This window comes from Mucor mucedo, assembly GCF_025094135.1.
Source record: "Mucor mucedo strain NRRL 3635 chromosome Unknown EV154scaffold_31, whole genome shotgun sequence".
Taxonomy (NCBI): domain Eukaryota; kingdom Fungi; phylum Mucoromycota; class Mucoromycetes; order Mucorales; family Mucoraceae; genus Mucor; species Mucor mucedo.
Genome location: NW_026252315.1, coordinates 249,069 through 276,990, shown reverse-complemented (window position 1 = coordinate 276,990; position 27,922 = coordinate 249,069). Strand labels below are relative to the sequence as shown.

Genomic DNA, 27,922 nt, shown 5'->3' with positions numbered 1-27,922 from the left:
ATTTTGACTATAACTTGTATCACTAAACATTTACTGTAATAGTCCATATATATATATATATATATATACATGTTGCTATTAGATACAGCTGCGTAGTATCTACTGAAAGCAAACAAGGGATTTTCATTGTTGAAGAGAATGGATCAATATGCAAGCACAATATTTTATTTTTAATAATTTTAAAGACAGAGCCCTTCATTAATACCATAATAACTAAAACAAAAAGCACATTAGCGAGTATTACTTATAAGACAAAGGTTAGAACCTTACGTAAGATGATCTAATATGTGAGTAGCAGGCGCAATAGAGTTAGAACAGTAAGGACTCTCGAGTTCTGAAGTACAAATGTCTAGAAATACGGGAAAAAATAAATTAGATGAGAAAATCTTATTATATCCATTGATACTTACGAGCACCATAGCCAGGCAAATCCCAAATTTCGATACCAGCGTGGAGGTATCCTAATTCTTGGGCGGGAACATGAGGAGCAACATCTCTATCATGTACAGAACGATAATATGGAATTCCAGTACTCTTAACGTAGTTTGCAAAATTAGCATCACCGACTCGGGGGGATCCAACAGTATATACGCTTAGGTTCTTGGTATTAAATCGACTATCACGTTGATACAAATCTAAGGCAGCAAATAATGCTTGAACACCACCAAGAGAATGCCTAAGAGTTAATAATTTTATAAGCGTGTATAAAGATGACTTTTTAAGATAAAAAATTACCCGGAAACAACAACCTTGTAATCTGGATGAAGAATGATTTCTCGTTGAAGGTAAGGGAAATATTCATCTGCAACTTCCAAAAAGGAGTTATAAAAGCCTGCGTGTACCTGAGTACCAAAGGCAGGCGTATAATCTTTTTTGATCATAACCAGATCCTAGAGAAATTTTTAATAAAACCCTAACTAAAAAAGAGCTATGTATCTACTTACAAGGATTGTTTGACGAAGGGAATTTGTTCCACGGAAAACGAGATTAATTGTCTTCTGGCTATCACTTTTTAAAATAAAACCAGTAGTATCATGAACAGGGGTATTGAATCTGTAAACCATTTGACCATCAGGGACAAAAGTTTGACAGTTTTTGCATGTCCAAAGTCCGAGACCTGTAACCGCGCGACAGTAGGCAGTGGCAGCAATACCAGCGTAGTATTTATGATCCGTTAACTGGCTTGGGGATGCTAGGATCATTGAGTTACCTAGATTCGCGTCTAATCGACTTTGAAGATTCTTTTCGCTTGCAGCACGAATATTTTCTGGAAGATCTAATATCATTCTATTCAAAGTCTTAATGTCACCGCGTTGAACCATACCGGTATAATCGATTCCCGACTGTTGAAACCATTCTATATTTTCCAACATATTTTTGGTTTCACTATCTAAGCCGGTATTTTCTAAATGGGGAGGTTGTGGTATTTGACAAAATATTACATAGAAAAGTAATGAGATAAAAGTATATTTTTATTAGGGGTAAAAATAGACTAAAAGAACTCTGCTGCTATGAAATAATTGATCCTTTTTATATTGCACAACTCTCCTGAGTTTTAATGATGAGTCAACCTTTCTGGTTTTGGAATAGATCTATACTTTGTTTCCCGCCTTGGATTAAATGGATACTACTCGTTAGAATTGTTTCCAGATAACGTTGTCCCATATCAGTGGATCGGGAGCATGAGTATGCTAATAAATCTTTAGTATTACGAGACACTTATTTATCAGATCATGCAACGGTTACTGTAAAAGATGCATACTTGTTTGTCAAGTGTAATTGGCAATAGAACATAATAGTTGATCATTTATTCATTATCTTTGTAATGAATAAATTACGATCCCAAATATAAAATGTCTTATCGATATTTGTATATTTGGTTGTAGAAGCTAGGTATCCATTAATTCATACACTATTTCTTTATACTCTTTATCAGCAGTATAATTATATCAATATATAAGTAAATGAACCATTTATATTAATAGCTGTTCTATTCTCTCTCTGGGTAGCTAATCCATTGAGAGAACTATTAATATTAAGTTTCTCTTTCTTATAATTCTTGATTGATCTGAGAAGTTTCTCTTCTCGATCGGTGATATCGTAACTCAGTGGTATAGCATTCTGTATCCAACTGTCATTCGTGTATCGTATTTAGGCCAATCATGCAATCTTTTATATAGAAGTATGTACTCGAAGTAGGAGAAGTTGTATAGCAGTATACAAGCGTATGCTGATATGCAACATCAAAGGTTGTTTCAATTTCATAGTTTATTTATTTAGACGATTTGCTTAATTATTCTTTAAGTGGATCGTACCCAAATACGACAGAGGTACCACCTGTGTACGACTAGCAATGAACGATGGGAGAGTGATGTTCCCAGGATTTCCTGCGCTATCTTGAGACAAATGGGAGGGTGCTTCAGATAGAGGAGGGACAGCATGGGATGTCCCGATTAGCACGATAGAAACGAAGAAAACTCCCGTACTAATAGAAACAAAAGAGACCATATGTGACAAATAAATTAAGATGCAAGAAATAAATTAAAATGCTACGAAAAGATAATCGAAAGTGTTGTTTATTCTGTTTTCCGTGAAAAAAAAATGTCTTCCTTATATACATCGCTGGAGTATACTAAATCTTTAAATAACTGTAAAGAAACTGCTTAAATTCCTACCATCAAAGGACCACATGCACATAAATAGTTTTGTTAAGAATGTTATTGTTCTTTACCACCACTATTTTTGGTCGTTATTTTTTTTTTAGGGTTTATTCGATTTAAGAACGTGTCATTTAACTCACATAATATTTTAAGCTTTATCTTTCTTAAGCAAGGACTTATTATAACCCTTCGATTATTCTTCTATATTACAGCATGGTCTGAGTTTGTATGATCCTACAGAATACATACTTGCATTGTAATTTATAGAACCAGACTTCCTGTACTATATATCTCTTCGCGAAATTCCAGCCATAAAAAAATAAGATGTGCAAATTACTATTTCAAAGCTGACTAGACCCTATTAATGGCAATAAAACTACATACCTCCCCGATTGGTAGATTTTAAAAATTGATTAGTCGCTTATTATTAGACATGTTATATAAACATTCTACGTGATATTTCGGTTTTCTTTAGTAACATACATCAACAGATTTTGGTTGAAATGTATTTGGAACAAACTTGTACTTTCGAAATTGAAACAATGTAGCCAGTTTTGTGCCAGCTAGTTGTTGATATAGATTGATTTAGGAAACTTGTATCATGTGTTATAGCGATTATACTGTTTTTCGTGTAAGTTTATATCTTGAAAAATGTTCATTGATTAAGCAATAGATCGTCACATTCTGGAAAACACAGTTAATCTTATTCTTTATTATTTTCATTTTTGTACTTTAAAACGGACAGGAACTCTCTTTTTTTTTTTAAATGAAATGGGATCAACAATGCGAGCACAATTTTTTTGATTGAAACATTTAAGCAGTGAAAACAAGTAATTAACTAATAATCACACTCTACGATCAACATAGAACCGTATTACTATTGTATAATGAAACGTCATAGAAAATTACAGTTATCATATGATTATAATCTTTTTTTTTTTTTTTTTTTTTTTTGGCATAGCTGCTAAATAGATACTAAGGCCGCATTTATCGATTATCTCTAAACCCTTGTTAGGGCAGTTAGACAAAAAAATACTATCTTTGCTCTCAGAATAAAAATTCACTTTAAATGCGAAAAGAATGTCTTATGTTGGTCTATATAATACTTTAGATACCGCCGTTTCGCCGCTTTTTATCGGTCACCCAAGTTTTTATTATCAAAACGATAAACTTAGAAGAGATAGGGTGTATGTACTTTTATAAACCTACCAAGCTATACATTTTTATATTGGGACAAATAAATAAATAAATACTAAATCAATTTTTTGCACTTTACACGTTCTCATTTCTAATGACTTGTATAAAATTTCATAATAAATACTAAGTGCAAGGGTGGAAGCGATTTGTTTTAAGTGTTAAAATAGACACCTGAAAGTGGGTTGAAAGAAAAATTATAACAGCTATTACAAATATGAGTTTATAAATTTTATCATCTTAATCTGCAAATACATTAAAAAAGTCAAAGTGAATGTTTGTATCTATAAAATTTATGCTGCATGATTATTTGTATAAAGTCAAATTTGAATAACGGTTTGAGGGTTTATTACTATCATACCGACAAACAAATCAAAACAATAAAATTTGGCTTTGTCAATTTAAGCTTGCATATAAATTTTAGATAAAATAAAAATCACAAGAATGCTTGGCCAATATGTACGGGCCACAACAAAATAAATAGATGTACAAGTTATATCACGAAATTGCTATGAACTATAAGCCAGTTGTTTAGCTTTTAACAAATTAGCCAGCATTCTTACAAATACTCATTTTAAGCTTATTTTAAATTGACAATGCGTTCATAACCCTTAATTGTGCAATTACAACTGTTATAGTCATAGATGCTGTAAGCAAAGCAACGGATTGCGATTTTGTTTTCTATTTGAGGATATAATAAGCGTTCAACATAGTTTATTTTAGAAACTTTAAAGACAGAGCCCTTCGTTAATACCATAATAACTAAAATAAAGCACATGTTAGTATTTTGTATATTACTTGTAATACAAAAAATATCTTACGTAAGATGATCTAATATATGAGTAGCAGGTACGATAGAGTTAGAGCAATAAGCACTTTCGGTTTCGGAAGTACAAACATCTTGTAGAAAAAACAGATTAAAAAATTAGATAAAAACAAAAACTGACGGTCATCAATACTTACGAGAACCATAGCCAGGTAAATCCCAGATTTCAATACCGGCGTGGAGGTAGCCTAAACCTTGAGCGGGAAAATGAGGGATAACATCTCTATCATTTACAGAACGATAGTAAGGAATACCGGTACCCTTAACATAGTATGCAAAATTAGTGTCCCCGATACGAGGAGATCCAACAGTATAAACACTTAGATTGCTAGCGTCAAATCTACGGTCACGTTGATAAAGGTCTAAAGCAGCGAATAATGCATGAGCAGCACCAAGAGAATGCCTAAAAATTAATATACTGGTTAACAAGTACAATTTAATTAATTAGAAATATAATTACCCGGAGACAACAATCTTGTAGTTTGGATGGGCGGCAATCTCTCGTTGAATATAAGGGAAAAATTGATCTGCAACTTCCAAATAAGAGTTATAGAAGCCTGTGTGTACTTGAGTACCATCGACTGGAGGGTAGTCTTTTTTGATAAGAATCAAATCCTTAGAAATATTTTAATGAATAGCCAAAATAAAAAAAATAAAAAAAAGAGAGAGAGAGAGAGAGAAGAGTACTTACAGTGATGGTTTGACGAAGGGAATTCGTGCCACGGAAAACGAGATTAATTGTTTTCTGGCTGTCACTTTTCAAAATAAAACCAGTGGTATCGGCAATAGGGGAATTGAACTTGAAAATAACTTGGCCATCAGGAACATATTTTTGACAGTTTTCACATGTCCAAAGACCAAGGCCCGTAACCTCACGGCAATAAGCGGTAGCGGCAAGTGCAGCATAGTATTTATGGTTATTTATTTGACCCGGAGATGCTATGACAATTTCATCACCAAAATTAACGTTTAATCTATTCTGAAGATTCTGTTCACTTGCAGCACGAATATTTTCTGGGAGATCCAATATCATTTTATCCAAAGTTTTAATGTCACCTCGTTGAACCATGCCAGTATAGTTGATTCCTAGCTCTTGGAACCATTCTATGTTTTCCAACATGTTTTCAGTTTCGCTGTTTAAGCTAATCGTTTTAGAATGGGGAACTACCGCCTGTGTACGGTTAGAAATGAGTGGCGGAAGAGCAAAATTATGAAAATTGGTATCGCTACGTAAGGCGTTGGATGGTCCGTCAGAGGTTGCAGGAGCAGCGTGAGATGTTCCGATTAAGGCCATGGAAATAACAAAGATGCCTTTCTTAATGGACGTGAAGTAAACCATCTTTGGTCCAGAGACTTTAGGATTAATGGAAGACTGGTATTAGCAGAAAACTTTATTTTAGAAAAGATAATATATCAGTTATATACCCTAACAGAATAAGTTAAAGCTGAGAAATGTTTTAAAAAGTATACCAATTTGAACTTGACATCTATCAGAATGATCAAGAATGTTTATTTCTGTTTTTATTTAATGATAGATAGGCAATTTATTGTTAATAAAAACGACTTACTGCATCGATACCTTCCGTTTACAATACAACACACTACATATTTAAACCACTAGTCAGGTATAATTGAAAATTGTGGCCCCATTTTAGTATGTATTTGTATTGCAGCATGGATATACAAGATTATGTAGTATTCTATGATAGTAACAAATGTAATTGGCAGCTGCATTTTTGGTGGGATTTTTATACATTTTGCGACTTTAAACATTAGATAAAACCATAGAAGAAGAAGCCTTAATCAGCGAAAATCGATTTAAGTTTGTTCGCTGTCATTTATTTTGGAAGGAGATCCTGAGGAGGACCATCTACATAGTTTTATTCTTTTTGAGACTACTCTCAAAGTATAATAAAAGGATACTATTTTTTGTCGCGTATAATAGAACAGTTCTCGCGTTATACACAACACGCAAAAATGAATTAGAAGCCGATGTAAGATATGCAAATGCAAAGTCCGACCGTTACTGATAAAAGAAAAAAAAATGAAAGCAGTTAAAACAACACGCATACCGATCTGATTGGGAAGAGAATGTGAAGTAATGCCCAAAAGCGTCTGTAAATTTTAATACAAAACCCTTGCTTATTCACTTGTCAGTACATCACAACAAACTGGTACTAACAAATAAAAAATAAAAAAAAGCCTGGTAGCTTTTTAAGATTTTATCTCAATTTAAAAAGATCAACAGATAACTTTGTTCTTAAAAATTAAATTAGAGTAAAAGAATAAAATTTTATGGTAAAGCTCAAATTTTAAAACTGTAAATGTTCGTCATGCTAGAATTTCATTATAATCAATCATTCACAGACGATATTTGTTTGTTTGTTATCGGTTAATATATCGTCCATTCCCAATTTATAACAATAAGACGAGGCTTAAGATGAGCTAACTTTTAACACAACTTTAGGATTAAAAACGCCTAATCAATAGGCAATTTTTTTATTCGCAATTTTTTTAAAGACATAGACCTTCATTGATGTCATAGTATCTAAATTAAAATTGGTTAGTATGCTTCTATCAAACGTTTATAAAAACCGTGTAACCTACGTCAAATGATCGGTAAAACTCGTAAACGGTACAATAGAATTGGAGCACTCTGAGGTTTCGATATTATCAGTACAGATATCTACATATAAAGGAATTTTCATTAGCGAGAACACGACATGTTTATCATTATATTCTTTCAATCTTTACAAGTATTTGTGGAAGAGCGAGACCAAGCTTCAACGCCTGGATGAAGGAAACCGGACGATTGAGGGGGGACGTGAGGAACAATATCTCTGTCATTAACAGAGCGAGTTATAGGAATTCCAGTAGAGCTAACATAGTATGCAAAAGCAGGATTGCCAATTCGTGGGCCACCAACCGTATATACACTAAGATTTTTTCCAGTCAATCGTTTGTCACGTTGATAAAGATCTAAAGCAGCGAGCACTGCTTGTGCACCGCCAAGCGAATGACTAAAAATAAAATTCAGAATTTACGCTTTAACAAATAGTTAAACCATACCCTGAAACCACAACCTTGTAAGACGGATATGTAGTCAACTGTTCTTGAACAACAGGAAAATAAGTTTTTAGGACCTCCTGGAAAGAAGCATAGAACCCAGTATGAACTTCTGCACCACTGACTGGAGGATAAGATCTCTTAATGAGAACCATATCCTTTAAGAAAAATTAGTCTACTATGTATTATACAAAGAATTATGTACGTACAGTGATTGAGCTACGAATAGAATTTGTTCCACGAAATACAAGATGGATGGTCTTTTGAGAATCGCTTCTCAAAACAAACCCATTGGTATCAGCAAGAAGTGAACTGAAAGTAACTAAAAGTTTGCCGTCAGGAGCAAATTTCAAGCAGTTTTTACAAGACCAGATTCCAAGAGGTACTACACTACGACAGTAGGCTGTTGAGGCAATACCAGCAAAATTTTTGAAAGTGGCTATCTGAGCAGCACTTGCTGTAATTACGGTAGAACTCGGTACAACATTTACAGGAGGCGCGTTTGTAGGAAGATCCATAGTCATACCACCGACTGTTTCAGAAGCACGCTTAGTAACATTTTTATAGCTACCTCCATGTTCCTCGAACCATTTTTTGTTTTTGGCAATATTCTGAGCTTCTGCATTAAGATTGATTGCGAAATCAGGATTAGAGACAGGCTTGACACGGCTGCTAATAATTGGGGGGAGTGTAAAAGAGGCAGTAGACGTAGCATTGGTATGGGGAGCAATATAGGGAGCAGTGGGAGCAGTGGGAGCAGCCTTTGAAGACCCAATTATCATAACTGAAATCAGGATTATACCACTTGTAATAGATGTAAAGGAAACCATCAAAAGAGCCGAATTTAAAGGTAATTTAAAGAAATGTGGAAGTGTTTAGATAGGATTATTTTTTGTTTGAATTAAAAAAAAACTTTTCGTTTCTATACCATCAGTATTTATACATTTTTTTGAAAATGTCAAAAATAGTCCATCAAATTTACATATGCTATTCTCATAATTTATTTCGTATTAATCGGTTGCGCCATCTATATAACGTTTGTTATATGGTGGTACCAGTTTTTCGATCATTCCCCCGGATTATTCGTTAAGTGAGAAAACGTATAAGCCGGTACACATGCGTAATTCTCATTACCTTTTTATTGTCTGCATACATGAGATCGTACGCATACATTGTTAAAAATACTTCTCTTTTGGGTTATATTTATTTTGATAGATAAGTACCATAGATACAAATGACTTTAAAAACGCTCTCTATATAACAATAACTAAAACATAAAGGAGTTGACTAATGATCGTCTTATTTAGGCACAGACCTACCGGCTACTAGGAAATACTCTGAATCGTGTCATAAGACAGACATGAAATGAAAGATTTTTGGTTACACTATACTGCTTAAAAGAGGTTAATAGAATTGGGCCTGGTTTTTATATTTGTGTTAGGCGACACGCAAAAAAGAGATGGAAAGTGTAACCTGAGAGGAATTCAACATACACTTGTGGTACCTTCAATTACACCCTGTTTTTGGTCACACCAACCTTATAAAAGTTTATTTTCTCAAAGTAATAAAGCTTACATAGACATAATCATTATGGCTTCCCACTTACTATGTGAAATATGAACAATACAATCCAGATCAGTATTAATTTCCGAATTCAATATGCTACCATATGATCATACTAATACATTAATTCATACCAATTTCTTGTATTGTAGAATGGTGCATCCAAGCGGGTTTCTTTTGTAATTAGGCCTTGCATATTTGTATAACATTAAACCAGTCAAAATCAGACAATTGATCATGTAGATTTATGGAATAGACTGGATTCAGTTACCAAGGTAAAAACTCATTTTTCCTTGCTAATGTTAATATTTATGTACTGCTTTATTCATCGAGACGCTCGATAGTTACTTTACTAAAAAAATTGCTTAATTTAAAGCCTTTACATTTTAACAAACACATTCTATCATTAATATCGGTCTGTATGTGCATACTTTGGACAGGGGTTTCTCATCTCAATATATCTTATGCTCTTCTTTCTCTAAAGATATTTAGTATGTCTTGGATTTTTTGAAACTTAATGTGACATGGATGTTCATTTCGAATATATCGCCTAGTTTACAAACCATTCACTTTGTTTAATATACTAATCTTTTGTTTTTAGTATAATGGGTTTTTTGAAACAAATTCCATACCGTCTGTATCTAGAATAATTATCAGAGATCATTGTGTATTTTTATAAGCAGAAATATAAGAATAAGTTAAGAACGAAGTTGATGTATTAATTGAATTTATCTGTTTGCATTTTTACTTTTCTTCAAAAGTTGTAGTAATGGATATGTTACATGATACACATTTGACTAAGGTTCGCAAGCAATCACTTTCTAATAAGCTAGTTATGCAATATTGTAACTTCTAACGTATTGCCGATACCTTTGTATATTGAGACATAAGACACTGAATTACTACTTTTTCACTTCACATGATTGTCAATTCAATTGAAACAAATTGCAACATAACCAGTATCTATTATGTCTTTTTTTTTATAGACAACAAGATCTTAAATGGCCTTTTCCATAGTACTTTTTTTTTTTTTTTTTTTTTTTTTTTTTTTTTTTTTTTTTTTTTTGGAAGACTTAGTAACTGTATAACTTAACAAGTTCTGATTAGCAAAAAATGACGAGAAGCTCTTAACGGGTACTTGTCTTAGGTTGTATGTCAGTGTATAAAATAAAAGCAATAAGTCCTTCTACATTCTTTCATCAATTTATGATGACAATTTTCATAACAGAAATATTCTTTCATAAGAATTAATACTTGTGGTATTAGAGGATTCCACAAATCATACAAAATAAAACAAATTAGGGGGTATTTTGAAATTCATTTATCCATTTATTCAGTTAATTTTTTGGAATCACTTACTCTTATATCTTTCTAGAAGAACTTTGGGTTTTTTTTATCATCTTCTTCGGCCATATTATAAATATAATTTTCGAGACTTTATATTTTTTGACAATGAAAAATAATTTAATAATAAAAGATGAAGAGCCAAGCAAATTCTGAGCGCGGTGTGTGTAACGTAATATGTTACATGTGTTATCGTGTAAAAGTTTGTGTTTAACAATGCGCTACCTGCACTGTTTTTGCTCCTAATTCGAATCTTATACTTTGCGTTCCAAGCATTGTCAAAATTATATAAATCTCTCGGAAATCTTAACAATAATAATGAACAGACTAAAAGTAAAGATACAAACGTCTTTTTATTTTAAGGTTATTCGATATGGTTAATATCAATTCAAGACAATAAAATTGTATTTCAACGGTTAATTATTATAGACAGAGGCCTTCGTTGATGTCGTAGTAACTAAAATTGATAAATTTTTGCATTGTCAATATCAGATAAGTTATGTAAAAAAATTTGCGCGCAAGCTTACGTTAAGTGATCGCTGATAGTGGTAAAAGGTACAATCGAGTTAGAACAGTACTTTGTTTCGATGTTGGCACTGCAGATTTCTAGAAAATTTATGTAAATAAAAAAATCGTCAAGGTCAAAATATTGTAAGGACTACTTACGGACATTAGATGAAGATCTGTCCCAGGCTTCAACACCAGGATGAAGAAAACCGAATGATTGAGGAGGAACATGAGGAACAATATCTCTCTTGTTGACAGAACGAGAAAAGGGGATACCAGTAGAATCAACGTAGTAAGCGAACTCGGGGTTACCTACTCGAGGGCATCCAACAGTATAAATGCTCAGATTTTTAGATGTGAGTCTCTTATCACGTTGATAAAGATCCATACCAGCAAGCAAAGCTTGTGCGCCACCAAGAGAATGGCTAAATTATTTTTGGTTAGTCAGTAATAAGAAGGTAACGATAACAACTAGTACTTACCCCGAAATTTCTACTTTATAGCTAGGATTAGCAGTAATTTGAGCTTGGAGAATAGGGAAAAAAGTATTAACAACCTCGTTGTAAGAAGCCAAGAAACCCTTATGAACTTTTGCGCCTTTAACAGGAGCGTAGTTGGTAAAGTCGAAAATTAAATCCTAAAAATGCATGCGTCAAAATTCTATGTAATACGACATAATCATAAATTAATTTGTACTTACGGTGATAGCACTGCGGATAGAGTTAGTTCCACGGAAAACGAGATGAATAGTCTTTTGAGCATCACTTTTCAAAACAAAGCCATTGGTGTCGGCAAGAAGAGAGCTGAAAGTGACAAGAAGCTTACCATCAGGAACATACTTTAAACAATTGGCACAATTCCAGCTACCAATTGGAACAACACTACGGCAATAGGCAGTGGCAGCAAGGGCAGCATGGAACTTGAACTTGGTTATTTGAGCAGAAGTTGCAGAAACCACAGATGCAGCATTTCCTGAGTCAGAATCAGAATTAGGAGATGAAATGCTAATGGCGGCAGGCATAGGAGGCACATTTTTAGGAAGATCCATTGTCATACCACCGACAGAGTTTGAATCACGCTTCGTAATATTGTTAAAGTTACCGCCATGTTCAATAAACCATTTTTTATTCTTTTCGATGCTCTCAGCCTCAGCGTTAAGATTACCGGCAAATACAGGATCAGATACAGGTTGAGTACGGCTGGAGATAATGGGAGGGAAAGTGAAGTTATCAGTAGTTGTTCCATTTAAGTGTGGGGCTGTAGATGCAGAAGATGTGCTGCTAGCAGGTGCTGCCTCGGAAATACCGAGCATCATGAAGGAGAGCAAGAAGACACCTTGAGTAATTGAAGTGAATGCGACCATTTTATAAATTTCACTAAATATAAAATATGCTTTTAAACGAGAGGAAATGAAGGGCTGCTTCAAAGGAAAAAGAGTGGAAGGAGAAGTTGTGTTTGTTGATGAATTGAAAAGTTTGAAGTGAAAGACAGTACTTATATATACCAATTTAAAAAATTGCTTGAAAGCACACATCTTGAACAAACGTGTACAGGAAAAATTGCATTGGGAAAAAATATGCGGCTAAGTCGTTAAAGGTTGTACAATTGATCGTTCATTGTTACAATTGTCTTCCACAAAGGTAACGCAAGCATGTGTATATTGGCTTCTGAAAATTTGGCTTGCATTAAACATGTCATTGGATTGGTGTTTTTATTTTCGATAATGTATATTCTTCCTATTTAAAATACACAGTGTTTAATAGGTCAGGAAAAACCAGGTCCTTCCTGCTGTGTCACAAAGAAAAGAAAAAAGTGGAACTTAAATTTTTTGATTGACGGAAAGTATTTTTCCAGATATTCCATTCTATAAGACATATGTATTTACCTAGCATAAATCATTCTATTTAAAAACCAGGAATCATATTAAGTTACAGTGCATTAAACTAAAAGCTTTACCCCGGATACTTCGAAAAATTAAAGACTGTTGACAGCTAATGAAAGACAAATTTCTCAATGTTTATAGAAATGGTACTTCTCTTACTCAACCTAATACGATATCTTGCTTATCAATATCTGATAAAGTTTAAAACATTTCACGAAATGTCAACTGTGGATTTAATAAGAAGGTACAAAAAACAAAACGCTCATTAAATTTTTTAGCACTTTCAATACCATATCAACTCAGCTGGTACCAAAATTAATTTTATTCCTTCTCTCGGGATCCTTTAAACTTGATGCACAGGAGAAAAAGCACAAGTGAAGTGGACACTGTTACATAAAGAGACTGTCTTTAAATTTAGAAGTTTTTCCCGGAAAAACACTACACTGCTATGAGCGAGTTATATTTAGCACTAAATTGTTCAAATAATTGTTTTGCTCCTTATTAAATACACGTTTCTCAAAAAATCAACTATTGTAGCCTGTTATTTCCTCAAAATACTATCTGTTACTTCTGATAAGACAAGGGTAAATTTTTTTCTTGAAATTAGAAAGACACCAAACTGCTGTTGGTACACCCGGTACATTTTAAATCACATGCATTTTCTTGTAATATGCAGGCTATCTAATCTTATAAATGGACACAATAACTAAAAATACTTCAATATGTTAATTTAGGTAATTAAGTTTTAAGCACAAGATATGTTGAAACATAACAATTTACAGTGCATGGTGAAACTATGTATTCTTAATAATTTTAAAAGATACGTGTCTCTAAAATCAACAAATTCTAAGTGTGTCAATCGAAATATCATGTCATAGCAGTAATTTGATCAATTGCATGTACCCTTATTTCTGTATGAAGTCCAAATGATTATAAGTATCTAATTGTAGGATACATATAAAAAAACTACTGTGGATGAATGCCAATTATGTCAAAGCAACCTATATTTTTTTAAGTCACAAAAATTTGATACCCCTATTGCGAACCTGTTTCCTTCTATTGTTGTTTAATAGCATGTGCTACGAAGACACTCCAGATTTTCCCGACATGATTGAAAGTTTAAAATACTACGTGTAGTGAAAAATGTCAATTTTAACAGCCGAAGAATTGTATAAATCCATAAGAGTGCCGCGTTCAATGGTTTACCGCCATTTACCCCTAAATTTCGGTCTATCACACGGTGTTACGGATTATAACTGTGTAGATTCTGTGCATCGTTTAATAAAAGACAATGTTATGTGCAGATTTGATTTGTATTATTCAAACATTGTTGTGGATCCAATTTAAGTGGACATACAAACATCAAATTAACAGCATCACAAGATAAGACGTGCTAGTGATTCATTATTTAAGCTTTAAGTTTAGAACAACTCTAAGCGGGCAATAAGTTACCATTCAGTAGCAAAAAAAAAAAAAAAAAAAAAAAAAAAAACCAACCCTGGGGTCACATAAAGGCCCGATTTCGGATCAAATTGTATTTTAAGCTCACGATGCTCTTATTTTCAAGATCAAAAACCTAAGGGGTATACGTTGGTTACAATTTTGTGCAATTTTTTTTTTCGCTTAAATAGAATATCTACTTGGTTTGTATAGTTCAAATATAAAAAGATGAGCGATAAACCTCCTGACTTTATTACTGATTTGTGCCATCAGCTGCTACAACAAAATCTAGTCAGAGTGCTATGATGTGCTACATGAACAAATGTGGTAATTTAGCATATGAAGAATGCTCAAGTTCCAAAAGCTATTGATACCTTTCTTAGAATTACTAAATAAAAATTCATTTAAATCGTTATGTCGAGTAAGATAATCCAGGTTCTATATTTTATATCCTATGTCGTTTTATTATAAAGGTGGCGCTATTTTTAGTTTAGCTGAGGTATCAAAATAACCGGTTGGGTTTAGGAACCCTTCGTTGTTTTACGCTAAACTACTCATATATTAAGAGCTTTGGGTTGATAATTAAATGTTTAAATCAGAACTGTTATATAGTCGTTCCGTTTAAACAGTGATACGATACGACAACATCAAATCATGTAAGCTTTTTGAGGCATATTAAGCGGATATTATTGTGCTATAGGGTCCCGTAATGAGCAATTTACCACAGCTTAAATATTTTACACTTTCAAATCCGGTGAATGTTTTAGACTTAACAATAACTTTTGTAAGTACAACAAATACAAAGTACTAGACCGTATCTACCTCCTATGTCAAAAATATAGATTAGTTTATTTTTATTTTCCTTACTTATTTTTTATTTTTTGATCGATTAGCTAGAATAAACACTTTTAACAATCTTTGTGCTTGAAATTCTTGAAGGCTTTTCAAAAAATTGTATACGGACTACACTGATGCGACTTGTCGCCATTGGTCCGTTCATTTAACAATAGTTTTATGTTCTCGGCTCACTTCTTGGTAATTTCTACTTGTCAAAATATAATGTCAGGCAGAAACTTTGTACAAAATAAAACATTATTCTTATAGTATGCTCATTATAGTGTATCAAGTTGCAACCATATGAAATAAAATGATAAGATTAAGTCCGTACGACATTTAATTTGAATTATGATTATTTTATCATATTAAGAAGAAATGCACTCTTTATATTTAAAAGCAATACCTGATCCGCGTTATAGTTTAGTTCTGACATGACTCTCTATGAGTAACATTTTTAAAGGTATCTTGAGCGCTGCCATCTATACGCACGATAAAAATTATTATGATTGTTCATCTTACAGTTGTATCCAGTCTTTGTGGCATTATTAATGAGCTAAAATGTAAAAGTGATATTCTGATATGTGCATATATCGGGGAAGGCTTGAGTATCAATCATACATTATCATAGTATTTATCCCCTTTGCCACCACCTGAATTGACCCTTTGACTCCCTTTTTTTGAATAAAGGGAGTTCTTTATTTTTCCATAATATAAAAGGTGTTATACTCCAATCGTCTTAATTTCTAGCTTCTATAAGAAATCACATCTATAAAATTTATATATGCATTATAAACGTGTTAAATCGTATCGAGTTTTTATTCCTTGTGCACATGGCAATTCAAAACATGCTAGTAATGCATCGGTTGGAGATGCATACTAAAAGTTATCAAGGCGTAATGACTGTTCCGGAATCGGATTGATACTACAACTATTTGCCCGAGTTAGATATATTGCAAGTGATTTTTTTCCCTGCATGAAGAGGGTTCTCAGGAAAAATCAGGCTAGACTAATGACGTTTAACTCTGGTTTTCTGTATTTATGTACGGGACGGCAGCTATGCAATAAACGTGTCGTTAAAATGACCTCTAAGCACGATATAATCATGTAGTGGAAATATGTATACTGCACTATTAATAATTGTAAATTGTTTCATTTATTGTCATTTTCAAATCGAAGAATAATACAGGTCATTAACTTGATGCGCATACAAATGGATTTTATGAAATGTTTATTGCCGAATCTATCTAGTATACCGTAATTGTGTTTTCTGCACCCTTATTATTATTAAGCATCTATGATATAATGTTTTTCCCCAAATTAGTTGCAACAGCATGTGTTGCCCGTAAGTAGAAGAAGTCTATAGTAGTATCATTTTACTCGTGCACCCGTTTTTTACAAGCTCGCTGCTATTTGAAGCTTTTCTCGACACAGCAATATGACTTATAGCTGACTTTGTTGATGATGCAACCGATATATGCACTGTAGTAGCAGTGAAAAGTAGTAGTTAAATTAACCATTGAGCATTTCTATCATGACCATTTATTTTGCATGATGGTGCATGTAGGTGCTCTTAAGACCAGCGTTTCTCCAATTCAGCAAAAATGATGAAGGAAAGTGTTGCCTAATTTGTCTTTAACATTTTTTTTTTTCTTTCACAACATCACCGTCACCAAAAAAAAAAAAAAAAAAATGTTCGCTACTCCTGAAATTTAAAAAACACCCCCTTCATTCGTCTTTATCCCGTGTTTTACCTGTTTTATATAAAATGATGTGTTACTTTCTACCTTTCTTCTTTTTTTTTAACCATACATAAGCTTATATTCGTTACTGTTTACATCAATTAGTAAAATGCGAGAAGAAGGCTCTATTGTGATTGACTATGAAACAATCGCTACTAAGCAAAAGATTCAACAATTCTTTGGAAAGCTACCCAAGTTTTTCAAAAATTACTTTGCAAGTATATTTCCAATTCTTCAGTGGATCCATAGATACAATCTCAGTGTAAGCATATCACCATGCATTCTATAATGACCGATGCATTATGACTTAACATTTATATTTATTAGTGGCTCGTACAAGATGTCATTGCTGGTGTAACAGTTGGGATAGTGATTGTACCTCAAAGCATGGCTTACGCCAAAATTGCTAATTTGGATCCTCAATATGGTTTATAGTACGTATTGTAACGGCTTACTTACTTATAACCTGATCTAACTATTTAACAGTACTTCTTTTGTCGGTGTTACTCTTTACTGTTTCTTTGGTACATCCAAAGACATAAGTATCGGTCCTATATGTAAGATAAATTCTCGCGCATTCCTTAGTCAAATATTCATATTCTTTTTTTTTAAAAAAAAAAATAACAGCTACGGTATCGTTGCTTGTAAGTACCGTTGTTAATTCCGTTATCAAAGTCAATCCTACAATCACACCCTCTGAAGTTGCAGTTACTCTCGGTCTTTTTGCTGGAATAATTAGCATTATCATTAGTCTGTTAAGACTAGGTATGTTAGTAGATTTTATACCAGGTAAAATAGCAATGAACTTTATATTCTTCCTTTTGTGGAGAGAAATATTTGGATTGAGACTAAACAAAAACCTTAATTAAAAACTTATAAAGAGCCCGCCATTGCCGGATATATGACAGGGTCTGCTATCACAATTGTTCTCAGTCAATGGCCTAAACTTTTCGGACTCCCTGATGTAACCACACATGCTCCACCTTACCTTATATTCGGGAATATTCTTAAAAAATTACCACAAACTCATCTTGATGTTGCCTTTGGCTTATCCTCGCTTGTTTTTCTGTACGGCGTAAAGTTTATTTGTGCTCGGTTTACATGCCGCTCACCTGTCTTACAAAAATCAGTTTTCTTATTCGGTATCATGCGAAACGGCCTTATTGTTATTTTAGGTACATTCATTTCATTCTTGATCAACATGGGAAAGGAAGTAAGTCCTATTTCGGTCATCCAATCTGTACCTCCAGGTTTTGATCACATGGCCGTTCCTCGTCTTCATTTTGACATTCTTCAAGAAGCTGGCGGTGTGCTTCCTTCCATTGTGATTATTCTAATTCTGGAACATATCACGGTCGCAAAGTCCTTTGGAAGGATTTATGATTATCAAATTGATGCAGATCAAGAGATTTTAGCTATCGGTGTAACAAATGTCGTGGGTGCATTCTTTGGGTAAGTAAAAATAATATTACATCATGTTCATGCTTTTAACTTTTCTTTTCTCTTTGAAATAGAGGTTATCCGGCTACAGGTGCCTTCAGTCGTACAGCTATTATGGCAAGATCCGGTTCAAGAACACCAATTGCTGGTGTCTTTTCCGGTGCGGTGGTTGTCCTAGCCTTATATGCTCTCACACCTGCCTTTTATTATATACCTGATGCAGTCCTTGCCGCTGTAGTTATCCATGCAGTATCTGACTTGGTATCTGGAAGTAAATACTTGAAAGAGTTATGGCGCGCGAGTACGGCCGAGTTTATTGTCTGGGTTTCTGCAGTTGTTGTCACTATTTTTGTCGATGTTCAAATGGGTATCTATGCTGCTGTAGGTCTTTCTATGCTTATAATGCTCTACAGATTTGCTCGGCCTCCCATCCAAAGTTTAGCTAGAATCTCCCTTGATAAAAATGCCGATGAAACAACCAAACAAATGTTTTTGGATAAATTAGGCAACAAAACCACTACCGACGCTGCCACAGATACAAACAAACATTATTTGTATGTAGATGAAGTCGACCCTAATTTCCAAAATTATATTACTGAGTTACCGTCAGGCTTAGTGGTATTGCGTCTTTGTGATTCCATACTTTATCCGAACGCCGAGCATATATCAGAAGCAATTACGCATCTCATCAAACAAAAAACGCGATGTGGTAACATAGAATATATGAACAAAAGTGACAGTGAAAAATCGTGGAGCCAAAGTCCCCATACCGAAAATTTCAATGCTATCAAACTTCCGGTTCTAGAAGCAATTGTTCTAGATTTTGCAGCTGTGTGCAGAGTAGACTCAACTGCTTTACAAAACTTAATTACTGTAAGAGAAACTTTGGATCGATATGCTGGTTGTTCGGTCGAATGGCATTTCACGGGACTTCAAGGTCAAAGTGTCCGTGGTTCCTTACTAAATGCAGGTTTCGGGTCGTATGAACAAAGTGATAGATGTGGTATGTCTTCGTCTTTGAGTTCTGGTAACAATTCATTAGTCTCTCTGGCCTCTGCTGGTAATCATCACCCTCCTACAAACGATAAGTTTCCGCTTAAGCATATGGTGGTTAACAATAAGTCTGGGCTCGAATCCACCGGCAACTTCATTTACGATTTGGAAACATCCGGAACTGCTAATACTACAGATATGGATAATACCATTCCCACAGATGTTCATGCAGATTGCCGTAGTCTAAGACCTAATTACTACACTCCCACTGATCGATATCCATGCTTCCATTGGGATGTTGACTCGGCTGTGCGATCGATTTGCACCAGATGGTACAATGAGACTTTAAGTTCTCCTTCAGAAGAAAAGACAGATGTTAATGGTGTTGTTGTGACCACAGCCGAATTATAGATTTCAGCTGAACACCTTTTTCTCCTTTTTATTATATTTCCTTTATTTAGTACCCATTTTTTTTTCATTTACAAACCTTGATCTCATAATTAGATGAGATCGTAGAAATTTTTACCATACATAAATAATGATACCTTTGTATAATAAATAGAGCTTGCCACGAGTACTAGTGGTAGGCGATGTTTCGGATCTTAATATTCAAACGTTGATAACATCAATACAAAATAATGTGAAATTTAATCATATTTTGTCATGTGTCTCGTTATATGCCCTTTCAAAGCAGTACATCGAAGTGTGCGTGTGAGACATGCATTACCCGCTTAAATTACATTCAGGGGTTTCGTTTGTGTTCTCTTTGCGCTTTACTGTGACTTAATATAAGGAAGCACCACGTGAGACAACCCACACGACAAAGTATTGTCTGTGTCTTTAATAACGTGAGCAACTCGTCGCTGTTCTTTCTGTAAAACGTTACCTGTTCTTTTAAAAAGAGAATAAAGTGTGACCAATCTAACTCCTGTTACAATTTATGTGGTTACTTTGCTAGCAGAAAGTCTCACATTAATATCAACTTACTAATCTCATTCATAGTTTAAACAGTACTGTTGTCATTTAAAAGACAGCGATGAAAAGTTCTTTTGGTTGTATTTCCAAATTCGGTTAAAAGATGTGTCTCCTTGGAATTATAGCTGCAACGACAAAGTTACTACAACAGCTTACACTAAACCCAGCAAATCATTTACTTCTGATTAAGTTGCTTTATTGACGAGAAAAAAAGAAATGGCGTCAAAAACCTGTTTTTGGGAATATTATTTGAGTAGATCAATTAGTTTTACTACTGTACTTTGAATTCGGATGAATACAATTTGTATTTGAAAAGACTTTAATAGAATTCTAAACAGAATAGTTTATTAAAGCAGCATTCGTGTTATTTTTCAGGAAAACTAAAAGTCATGGTATTACACAAATTTGAATCTCCAAGTTGTACTTTGACCAAAACGATGTGTATTTAGTCAAAAATTAAGATTGTGTTCGATTCTATCCCAACACTTCGAAATTGGTCAGTACAGGAGTCTCATTTTTCCTAAATTCAAAAAGTTTAGTGAAACAACTATCCAAGCATCTTTATATATTACAAAGTTTTTTTTTTTATGGCTCTGAACCTTTTTTTTTTTTTTTTTTTTTTTTTTTTTTTTTTTTTTTTTTTTTTTTTTTTTTTTTTTTTTTTTGCTTTGTTTCTTTGCATTTGTCCAAAATTAATTACTGTAGTTGACGATTTAATCAACCCTGATAATTAAAGATTTAATAGAGCGTCTTTAATTTGTATGGTTCCTTTTCCCTGATATTTCCATATTGTATTAGATTGCTTTTCAACAGTAGTACAGCTACAAATCACAATATGATGTACAGTGAACATACAAGCCCTCATGCATGTACTTTCGATTTGATGCACAAAAAAAAGTATCTAGTTCCACTACAAAAGGTCTTTTTTTTTGTCCTTTTGTTCTCCTAAAAATTTGTGGAGGTGCTTTTTAATTTTATCACTGGTTTATCTGACTCTCATACTTTAAATTAAAATCCAAAGAAAACATCGCATTGCGAAGGTGATGTGACGTACCTGCAAAATATTTTGGAAGGTATTAGTGTAAAAAAAAAAGGTACCTTTAGCTACTATTACATTATAGATTTTTATTTTGTACTTAATTTATTTTGTGGTAATGAATAAATAAAAAGGGGATCTACCCAAAATCGATTTCAATATAGATTTAATTGGCCCTTTCATGATCGCTTGTACCAAGCAAAAAAAAAAAACTAATTTGTTGGATAAATTTATTTGTTGCACAATGTTGTCTCCTGAATATGGATCATGTACAAATAACAAATAAAAAGCAGGGAGATCGACCATTTTATCTTTTTCTTTTTCTTTATCCTCTTATTCATAAAAAAACATATATCAACATGGTTAAATCTAGTCTTATTATTGCTTCTGTTGCTGCTATCGCTTATACAGTTTCAGCACAAGATCAAAGTCGTATGTAACGCCTAAAATTAGCTTTATTGTGATTTATTAACTCATTTAAACGTTTGTAGTTCCTACTTCCATTCCAAGTCTTAGTCTTAGTGGCGTCGCTATTCCAGCTATTCCTACAGAGTACGCCTCTGCTGTTAGTAGTCTCATGAAGAATCCATCTGGTCTCCAGTCGTATATTTCAATGGCATCCGCCAAGGTATCTCAGCTTCCTTCCGGAGTCCAGGGTTCTGTTTATAGTGCATTATCAGAGGCAAGTAAGACATTAGATACCGTAAAACCCAAGAACACTGGACAAAGCAGCACTAAATCCATGGGTAATACTGCCCAAACCCCTCGTTACTTCGCAGCCTTAGCTATTAGTATAATTGTAGCAGTTGTTGTAGTATAATAAAGCAAGATACATATAATTATTTATTATTTAATTGGCAGAGGGGGGGTTTTTTTTGGGGTGGGTTTGTTTTTATATATATTAAATTTTTACTTAGATTCAGCAAGACCGACTCTGTTATTTCCGAGATCATATACACTATAGAATTTACGAAGGAATACATCACCAACAATCCAAAGAGGACCAGCAGGTTCGGGGATATCCATACCCATAAATCCAGAGATACATTGGTCTTGGACCTTGAGCACATAGTCCTCACCAGCTAAACAGAAATCCTTACCAGCAAATACGAAACAGAATTCAGGAAGGTTAGGTACAAGAGAACAATCGAGGGTCCATTGACCAGCCCAGTTCTTGACAGCACCGATTTCATGATTGATTAAATCAGCAACTGTGCTAGGAGCGACAATAAGAGAAGATCCAGTATCGATAGCAGCACCGACGGGATCTAAATCGATATATTCACCACCAAACTTAATGTTCTCAAGATCAATTTCCCAATAACCCTTTCTTCTGATAGGAGCCCAAGTAAGGTTTCCCTTGAAATGATCTTCATCAACACCACCAAATACAAGCTCACCACCTTCTTCTTCGCCACCCTTGTTGACATCATTCAACCAGAATGAGAATAATTGTTCATCAACCAAGTCATTGTTTACCATATGGTAGAAAGGGGGTACAGTGTGCTTTACGGAAATGGTATCATAACCAAGGCCAAAGATACCATCAAAACGAGCTAATGCAAAGGTGAATCCGGGTTCCTTTACAGATTCAGCAAAACCTTGATCCTCGATTTTGATGCCGCCCACACGGAGTGTATCTTGGCTAATGAATCCTTCCAAAGAACCAGTACCATATTGGATGGCGAATTCGGTTCCGTTTTCTTTAAAGGTCTCTGATTGAGCAGAATCATAACGACGATGCATGAAACAAGCAATAGAGTTACAGTGAGTAGAAGGAACCCAAAGGTTGGAAGAACCAGTATCAAACACAACGGAGAAAGTTTGAGGAGGAGTACCGATTTCAATATCACCATAATACTACGTTGGGGTCATGGGGGAGGTTAATATTTTTGACAAGCTTATGAAATTTGTATGTGTGTAACATATAAATATTTACCTGAGCATTCATATAATTTGAAATGGGGACACCATGCTCGACACTGCCATCAGGTTTAACATGGAATGGTAAAACGCCCTTTTCAGATTGTTGACGAGAAGAGCCAAAATACTTTTGTGCCATATATTCACCGGTTTGAGCATAACGGTTAAGTTTCTCTGAAGGTGCTTCATTAGCCTTCTTGATGGCAATTCTAAAAGACCTTTGTTAATAACCCTGCATTGCGTTTCTACGGGAACTTTTTTTTATATGTTTATGCAAACAAAACAAAAAAAGAACCCGAGAAATTTGCTAATGTTTATGTTTACCTGGAGACTGCAGCTTCAGAAATGGTTGCGAAAACAGTGGCTACAATGGCCGATAAAGCAAAGATCTTCATATTTTAGTTTTATGAAAAGGAAAATAAAAAGAATAGTTAACAAGAGAAAAGGAAAAATAAAAATAAAAATAAACTTCTATTGAAGTTGCTGCTTGTCGGGCTTTTTTTTCCCACCTGAAAAGTTAAAGGGCCTCAAAAATCGTATAAATGATGTCATTTGAGCCTTTTTTTAATCCTGGTTACTGCCCTTCATTTAAGCATATTCTAAAAAGAGTAATATGAAATAGGTCATAATTATTGTATGTACTACGTATCAGTGAGCAATGACCACATGAAGTGCACCCGAATCCGTTGTTAGAGGTAAAATATGTAGAATCAGTTTCCCGCTATGGACATGTATTTTTTAACCCGCTTTTTTGGACTAGTTTTCACAATACACAACCTGTATTCAGATATTGAACCTGACCGCAAGTTGAAATGACACCAATCATCTCTCATACGGACAGTCAACATTTATCCAATGAGGAACATCTACCTATCTTCTTTAAACTTTAAAACTCGATCTTTTTCCGGATTAAGTCATTTACACCCAATACTGACAATCTGCCGCAGTATAGTGCTTTATCTTTTAAGCATTCAGAAAAATGCTTGGCGGAGTATTGAATGAAATGTAGTGTATAAATCCTGAATAGGCACGTCTCTACTGCTTTGAGATGAGGGTTTTCATTTTATTTAATTTTACTGATAGAATGTGAGACATATGTTTATATGAATACATGATGAACCATACCATGGCTGTAGGTCTGGGTATTTATGTTAGGTGTATCTTTTTATTTCAGTGAAACAATTGTAAAAATCGGCCTAGACATAGTACCATGCAACTTGGAATATAAAAATACGAATAGGGGTTCGGAAAATCACAACAGTTGCTTCATTATACCTAATTTTTGTTCGGCTTTAGCAATATCAGCTTTCTTATCTTCCAACTCATCTTTCAGAGCACCGATAGAGTTGTTCAAAGAAGTTCGCCATGCAGGTCCATCATCATTTTCAATTGAATCAGTGTCATGTGTGGACACGGGCGGTGTATAAAACGATTGTCGACGGTTATCTTCCTCCACTAAATCCTCCTCCAACATACGATCCATAATGTCATCTTGTTTCTTTTCAATATACGTACGATATCGTTTAAAGGTGATGGTAGAAGGATCTGTCATCAAGATTTCTCTGTCTCGCTTCCACCTCATTTTCTCCTCAGCCAGCTTTATTTTCTTTTCATTCGACGCAACAAATTCCTGGAGTATTGTCGCCAAGTCGAGTTTCTCATCACATTTACTTTCCTCAATTATATTACCTCCCATAGGAAGTTCATCAACCACTATGGCTTCTGTAGGACGTTCCTCAATCACATTAGGTTCTGTAGGTCGTTCATCAACCACTATAGGTTCTGCAGGACGTTCCTCAACCATCCTAGATTCCGCAGGACGTTCCTCGGCCACTGTAGGTTGTGCAGGACGTATTTCAACCATTTTAGGTTGTGCAGGACGTTCCCCAATTGACGTAATTTCCGCAGGATGTACCGCTGGGTATTCATCATCATCTGATTCGTTTGGAATTATTCTGGCTACTCTTCTTTCACTTTGTTTCATCTTAACTACTCCAGGACGATTCAACCACCCATAGCTTTTCTCGAGGATCTTCCAGCAATGCAAGAACATGAAACCTTTACTATCCTTTCCTTCTTCATCCTTATACATTTTCATGGCTTTATTGAGCTTTTTTTATGTAATATATACGATATCAGTTATCACACATAAGTTGAGTAATTACGTTTTTGAATGATATGACATACCGCGTCAATGAGGTTCTTTTCACCAGTAGAGGAGTCGTACAAACAAGTGTGGTAATACTTACAGAACTTATTGACAGACTTTGCGATAACACCGAATCGCAACTTATGAGACCCATCGGCCCTTTCTATAATTGGGAGTTGGTAGTTTTTTACATAGTTTTCATTGAAATCCTCCTCCACGACGCTCCAGAATTCGCGACTTCTTTGGTCATTACCCATAAAGGCCTTTTCACACGTGGCTGACCAGGATTCGCACAATTGAGCGTCTTCGCCTGTAGACCAGTTTATACCACGGGCACGCCTATAGCCTGGAATGGTATGCAGTTGTTTAGCCATTGTAATTGTTTTTTTAAAAAAAAAAAGGTAAGAGGGATCCCCTTCGGATCACTGAGTCCGTTATTTAAACTCGCGTATTAGATCCATTCTCCAGTCACATATGCAATCTTAACTTGTTCCCAGTACCTGTTTTCTCCAAAATACGAGTGTAGCTCTCTTAATGAATTCAATCATTGGCAGAGTTATAAATATTTGTGATAAACAAGTATATCATTTCAAGGTATACTTATGTTTTGGGGCGATATTCCAGTCATGGATAGCCTTACTCCAAAGAAAATCAAGGTGTCCTAAGTATGCATATTATAAGTGAAGTCGTAACAATAGGTGATAACATTGACAAATATGGTTTCTATATCGCTGTGTATGTGACAAATTTGCTTGCTGAAGGGTTTTATGTTATGTATGAAATCGCCTCTATTCCTATGCTAGCGAATCTTGATGGCAATATTCATTGCTTTTAGCAGACATACCCAAAACTGTATAGAAGTTTGGCCTTCTTTTTTTTTTCGAAATTGCCTTCGTTTCGTAAATAAACAGTTCGTCTTTACCGCATTGTCGAAAGTTCCACCTCGATCTTCAGCTTTTGGGATCTTATTTGCAACGGTAGGTTTAAATCTTTGACATTGTACCATGTCACACGAACGATACAAAAAAATTGACAAAACGTATCACCCCATCATGGCATGAAAAGTGAAGCAATATCTTTAGTATCAGCCAGTGTGACTGAAATTGACCCTCCTGAAAAGTAGTAAGAGCTCATACCATTATACTTATAAGAACCAAATTACAAAAACAAGTAAATTACGCTGTTATCATGACAAAAAAAAATTATCGTTTTTTATTTCAATTTGAGGGAGGGAGTTTTCTTTTAAAAATTAAAAAAAAAATTAATTTAGAACTTCATGGCGTGAGGGAATTGACCCTTTTGAAGAGAGAAAGTAGAGACAAGATATTGACGGAGGAAAGGAGTCTTGGCAACAACTTCGAGGAGAGCCTTATCGACAACCTTTTGGTCAGCAGCCTTGGAAGCAGGGAAAGCAGCCTTCTTGGACTCACCTTCGAGGAAAGCCTTATCAGTCTTGGCAGCCTTCTTGAAGTAGGCATCGTTGATCTTCTCATCAATCTGATAGAATGAAATAAAAAAATAGATTAAATTAGTACACATCTTACATCAAAAAATTATAAAAACCAAGTTACCTTGACAGCAGAGAGGTCGAGCTTGGTGGAGGTGGCGATGACGTAGGCTTGGTTGACACGTCTCAAGGGGACACCGTTGATCTTGAAAGGACCGGAAACGAGGAGGAGACCAGAATCGAGTTGCTTCAAGACAACGACACGCTTTCCACGGTAACGACCAGCGAGGAGAATGACAACGGTACCAGCAGTGATGGTGGAACGGAGACCAGTCTTCTTGGCAGTCTTACGACCGAGCTTAGGTTGGGGAACATCCTCAGCGGGGTAGAAACGAGAAGCCTTTTGAGCGGGGACAGTACGCTTGGCACCGTTCTTACCACCCTTAACTTCAACAGTCTTGTCAGTGGCAGCAGCCTTAGGGGCAGCAGCAACAGTGACGTGCTTGCGCTTGTAAGCGGCCTTCTTGGCGTAGGCAGCAGAGCGAGAGAAGCGAGTAACGCCAGGAGCAATGAAGCTGTTTCTAGGTGCGTGGGGCATTTTAGCTGTAAACAGAAATAATTAGTGGCCGTACACTATAAACACTACTTTTGAACAATAGAGAAGAGTATAGAAAAGAGATGGCTGTATTCCTTTCAATGACAGCAAGCATATACAAAAAAAAAAAAACGAATCCTCATTTTTGGTGTTCCATTATTCCATGCATAAACATGTACTGAGACCAGTGTAGTCGTAAACCTGGTTTCCATTGTCTAGGCTTTCCATTACTTTTTTTTTTTCATTGGGGTGTAAACATTGATTGGAGTTGCGGGAGGGAAATGATGTTGAAATCTAAAAATCGTT

General features: G+C 34.8%; 9 protein-coding genes across 9 annotated transcripts; 2 read left to right on the top strand and 7 right to left on the bottom strand.

Moving 5' to 3' along the window:
- Positions 1-179: 179 nt before the first annotated feature.
- On the bottom strand, positions 180-2,508 carry EV154DRAFT_480053 (lipase; the record flags this gene model as incomplete). Its single annotated transcript, XM_051598305.1, has 6 exons — positions 180-213; positions 271-349; positions 411-676; positions 736-890; positions 945-1,343; positions 2,335-2,508. 6 exons carry the CDS (start codon positions 2,506-2,508, stop codon positions 180-182), a joined length of 1,107 nt encoding a protein of 368 aa, XP_051459204.1.
- A 2,074-nt stretch (positions 2,509-4,582) lies between these two features.
- EV154DRAFT_562078 (lipase preproprotein) lies at positions 4,583-6,019 on the bottom strand (the record flags this gene model as incomplete). Its single annotated transcript, XM_051605713.1, has 5 exons — positions 4,583-4,616; positions 4,676-4,754; positions 4,818-5,083; positions 5,141-5,295; positions 5,372-6,019. The coding sequence occupies 5 exons, from the start codon at positions 6,017-6,019 to the stop codon at positions 4,583-4,585; spliced, it is 1,182 nt and encodes a 393-aa protein (XP_051459203.1).
- A 1,123-nt stretch (positions 6,020-7,142) lies between these two features.
- On the bottom strand, positions 7,143-8,724 carry EV154DRAFT_504101 (lipase). Its single transcript, XM_051601000.1, has 5 exons — positions 7,956-8,724; positions 7,750-7,904; positions 7,435-7,700; positions 7,288-7,366; positions 7,143-7,228 (listed from the first exon to the last, which is right to left on the bottom strand). Exons 1-5 carry the CDS (start codon positions 8,574-8,576, stop codon positions 7,195-7,197), a joined length of 1,155 nt encoding a protein of 384 aa, XP_051459202.1. The 5' UTR covers positions 8,577-8,724; the 3' UTR covers positions 7,143-7,194.
- A 2,352-nt stretch (positions 8,725-11,076) lies between these two features.
- Positions 11,077-12,523, bottom strand: EV154DRAFT_562076 (lipase; the record flags this gene model as incomplete). The annotated part of the gene is made up of 5 exons (XM_051605712.1): positions 11,077-11,110; positions 11,181-11,259; positions 11,320-11,585; positions 11,643-11,797; positions 11,861-12,523. 5 exons carry the CDS (start codon positions 12,521-12,523, stop codon positions 11,077-11,079), a joined length of 1,197 nt encoding a protein of 398 aa, XP_051459201.1.
- Positions 12,524-17,167: 4,644 nt separating this feature from the next.
- On the top strand, positions 17,168-19,951 carry EV154DRAFT_585643 (sulfate transporter family-domain-containing protein; the record flags this gene model as incomplete). The annotated part of the gene is made up of 6 exons (XM_051606767.1): positions 17,168-17,320; positions 17,386-17,492; positions 17,545-17,615; positions 17,686-17,847; positions 17,940-18,510; positions 18,573-19,951. 6 exons carry the CDS (start codon positions 17,168-17,170, stop codon positions 19,900-19,902), a joined length of 2,394 nt encoding a protein of 797 aa, XP_051459200.1. The 3' UTR covers positions 19,903-19,951.
- A 1,881-nt stretch (positions 19,952-21,832) lies between these two features.
- EV154DRAFT_504096 (uncharacterized protein) lies at positions 21,833-22,351 on the top strand (the record flags this gene model as incomplete). The annotated part of the gene is made up of 2 exons (XM_051600999.1): positions 21,833-21,934; positions 21,994-22,351. Coding segments are annotated over exons 1-2 (397 nt in total), but the record flags the coding sequence as incomplete, so codon positions are not given.
- EV154DRAFT_550502 (endopeptidase) lies at positions 22,314-23,898 on the bottom strand. The gene is made up of 3 exons (XM_051604928.1): positions 23,750-23,898; positions 23,442-23,634; positions 22,314-23,362 (listed from the first exon to the last, which is right to left on the bottom strand). Exons 1-3 carry the CDS (start codon positions 23,818-23,820, stop codon positions 22,412-22,414), a joined length of 1,215 nt encoding a protein of 404 aa, XP_051459198.1. The 5' UTR covers positions 23,821-23,898; the 3' UTR covers positions 22,314-22,411.
- Positions 23,899-24,512: 614 nt separating this feature from the next.
- EV154DRAFT_504094 (uncharacterized protein) lies at positions 24,513-25,963 on the bottom strand. Its single transcript, XM_051600998.1, has one exon. The coding sequence runs from the start codon at positions 25,521-25,523 to the stop codon at positions 24,678-24,680; it is 846 nt and encodes a 281-aa protein (XP_051459197.1). The 5' UTR covers positions 25,524-25,963; the 3' UTR covers positions 24,513-24,677.
- Positions 25,964-26,840: 877 nt separating this feature from the next.
- Positions 26,841-27,619, bottom strand: EV154DRAFT_537373 (ribosomal protein L6e-domain-containing protein; the record flags this gene model as incomplete). Its single annotated transcript, XM_051604208.1, has 2 exons — positions 26,841-27,071; positions 27,146-27,619. The coding sequence occupies 2 exons, from the start codon at positions 27,617-27,619 to the stop codon at positions 26,841-26,843; spliced, it is 705 nt and encodes a 234-aa protein (XP_051459196.1).
- Between the last annotated feature and the right edge of the window lie 303 nt (positions 27,620-27,922).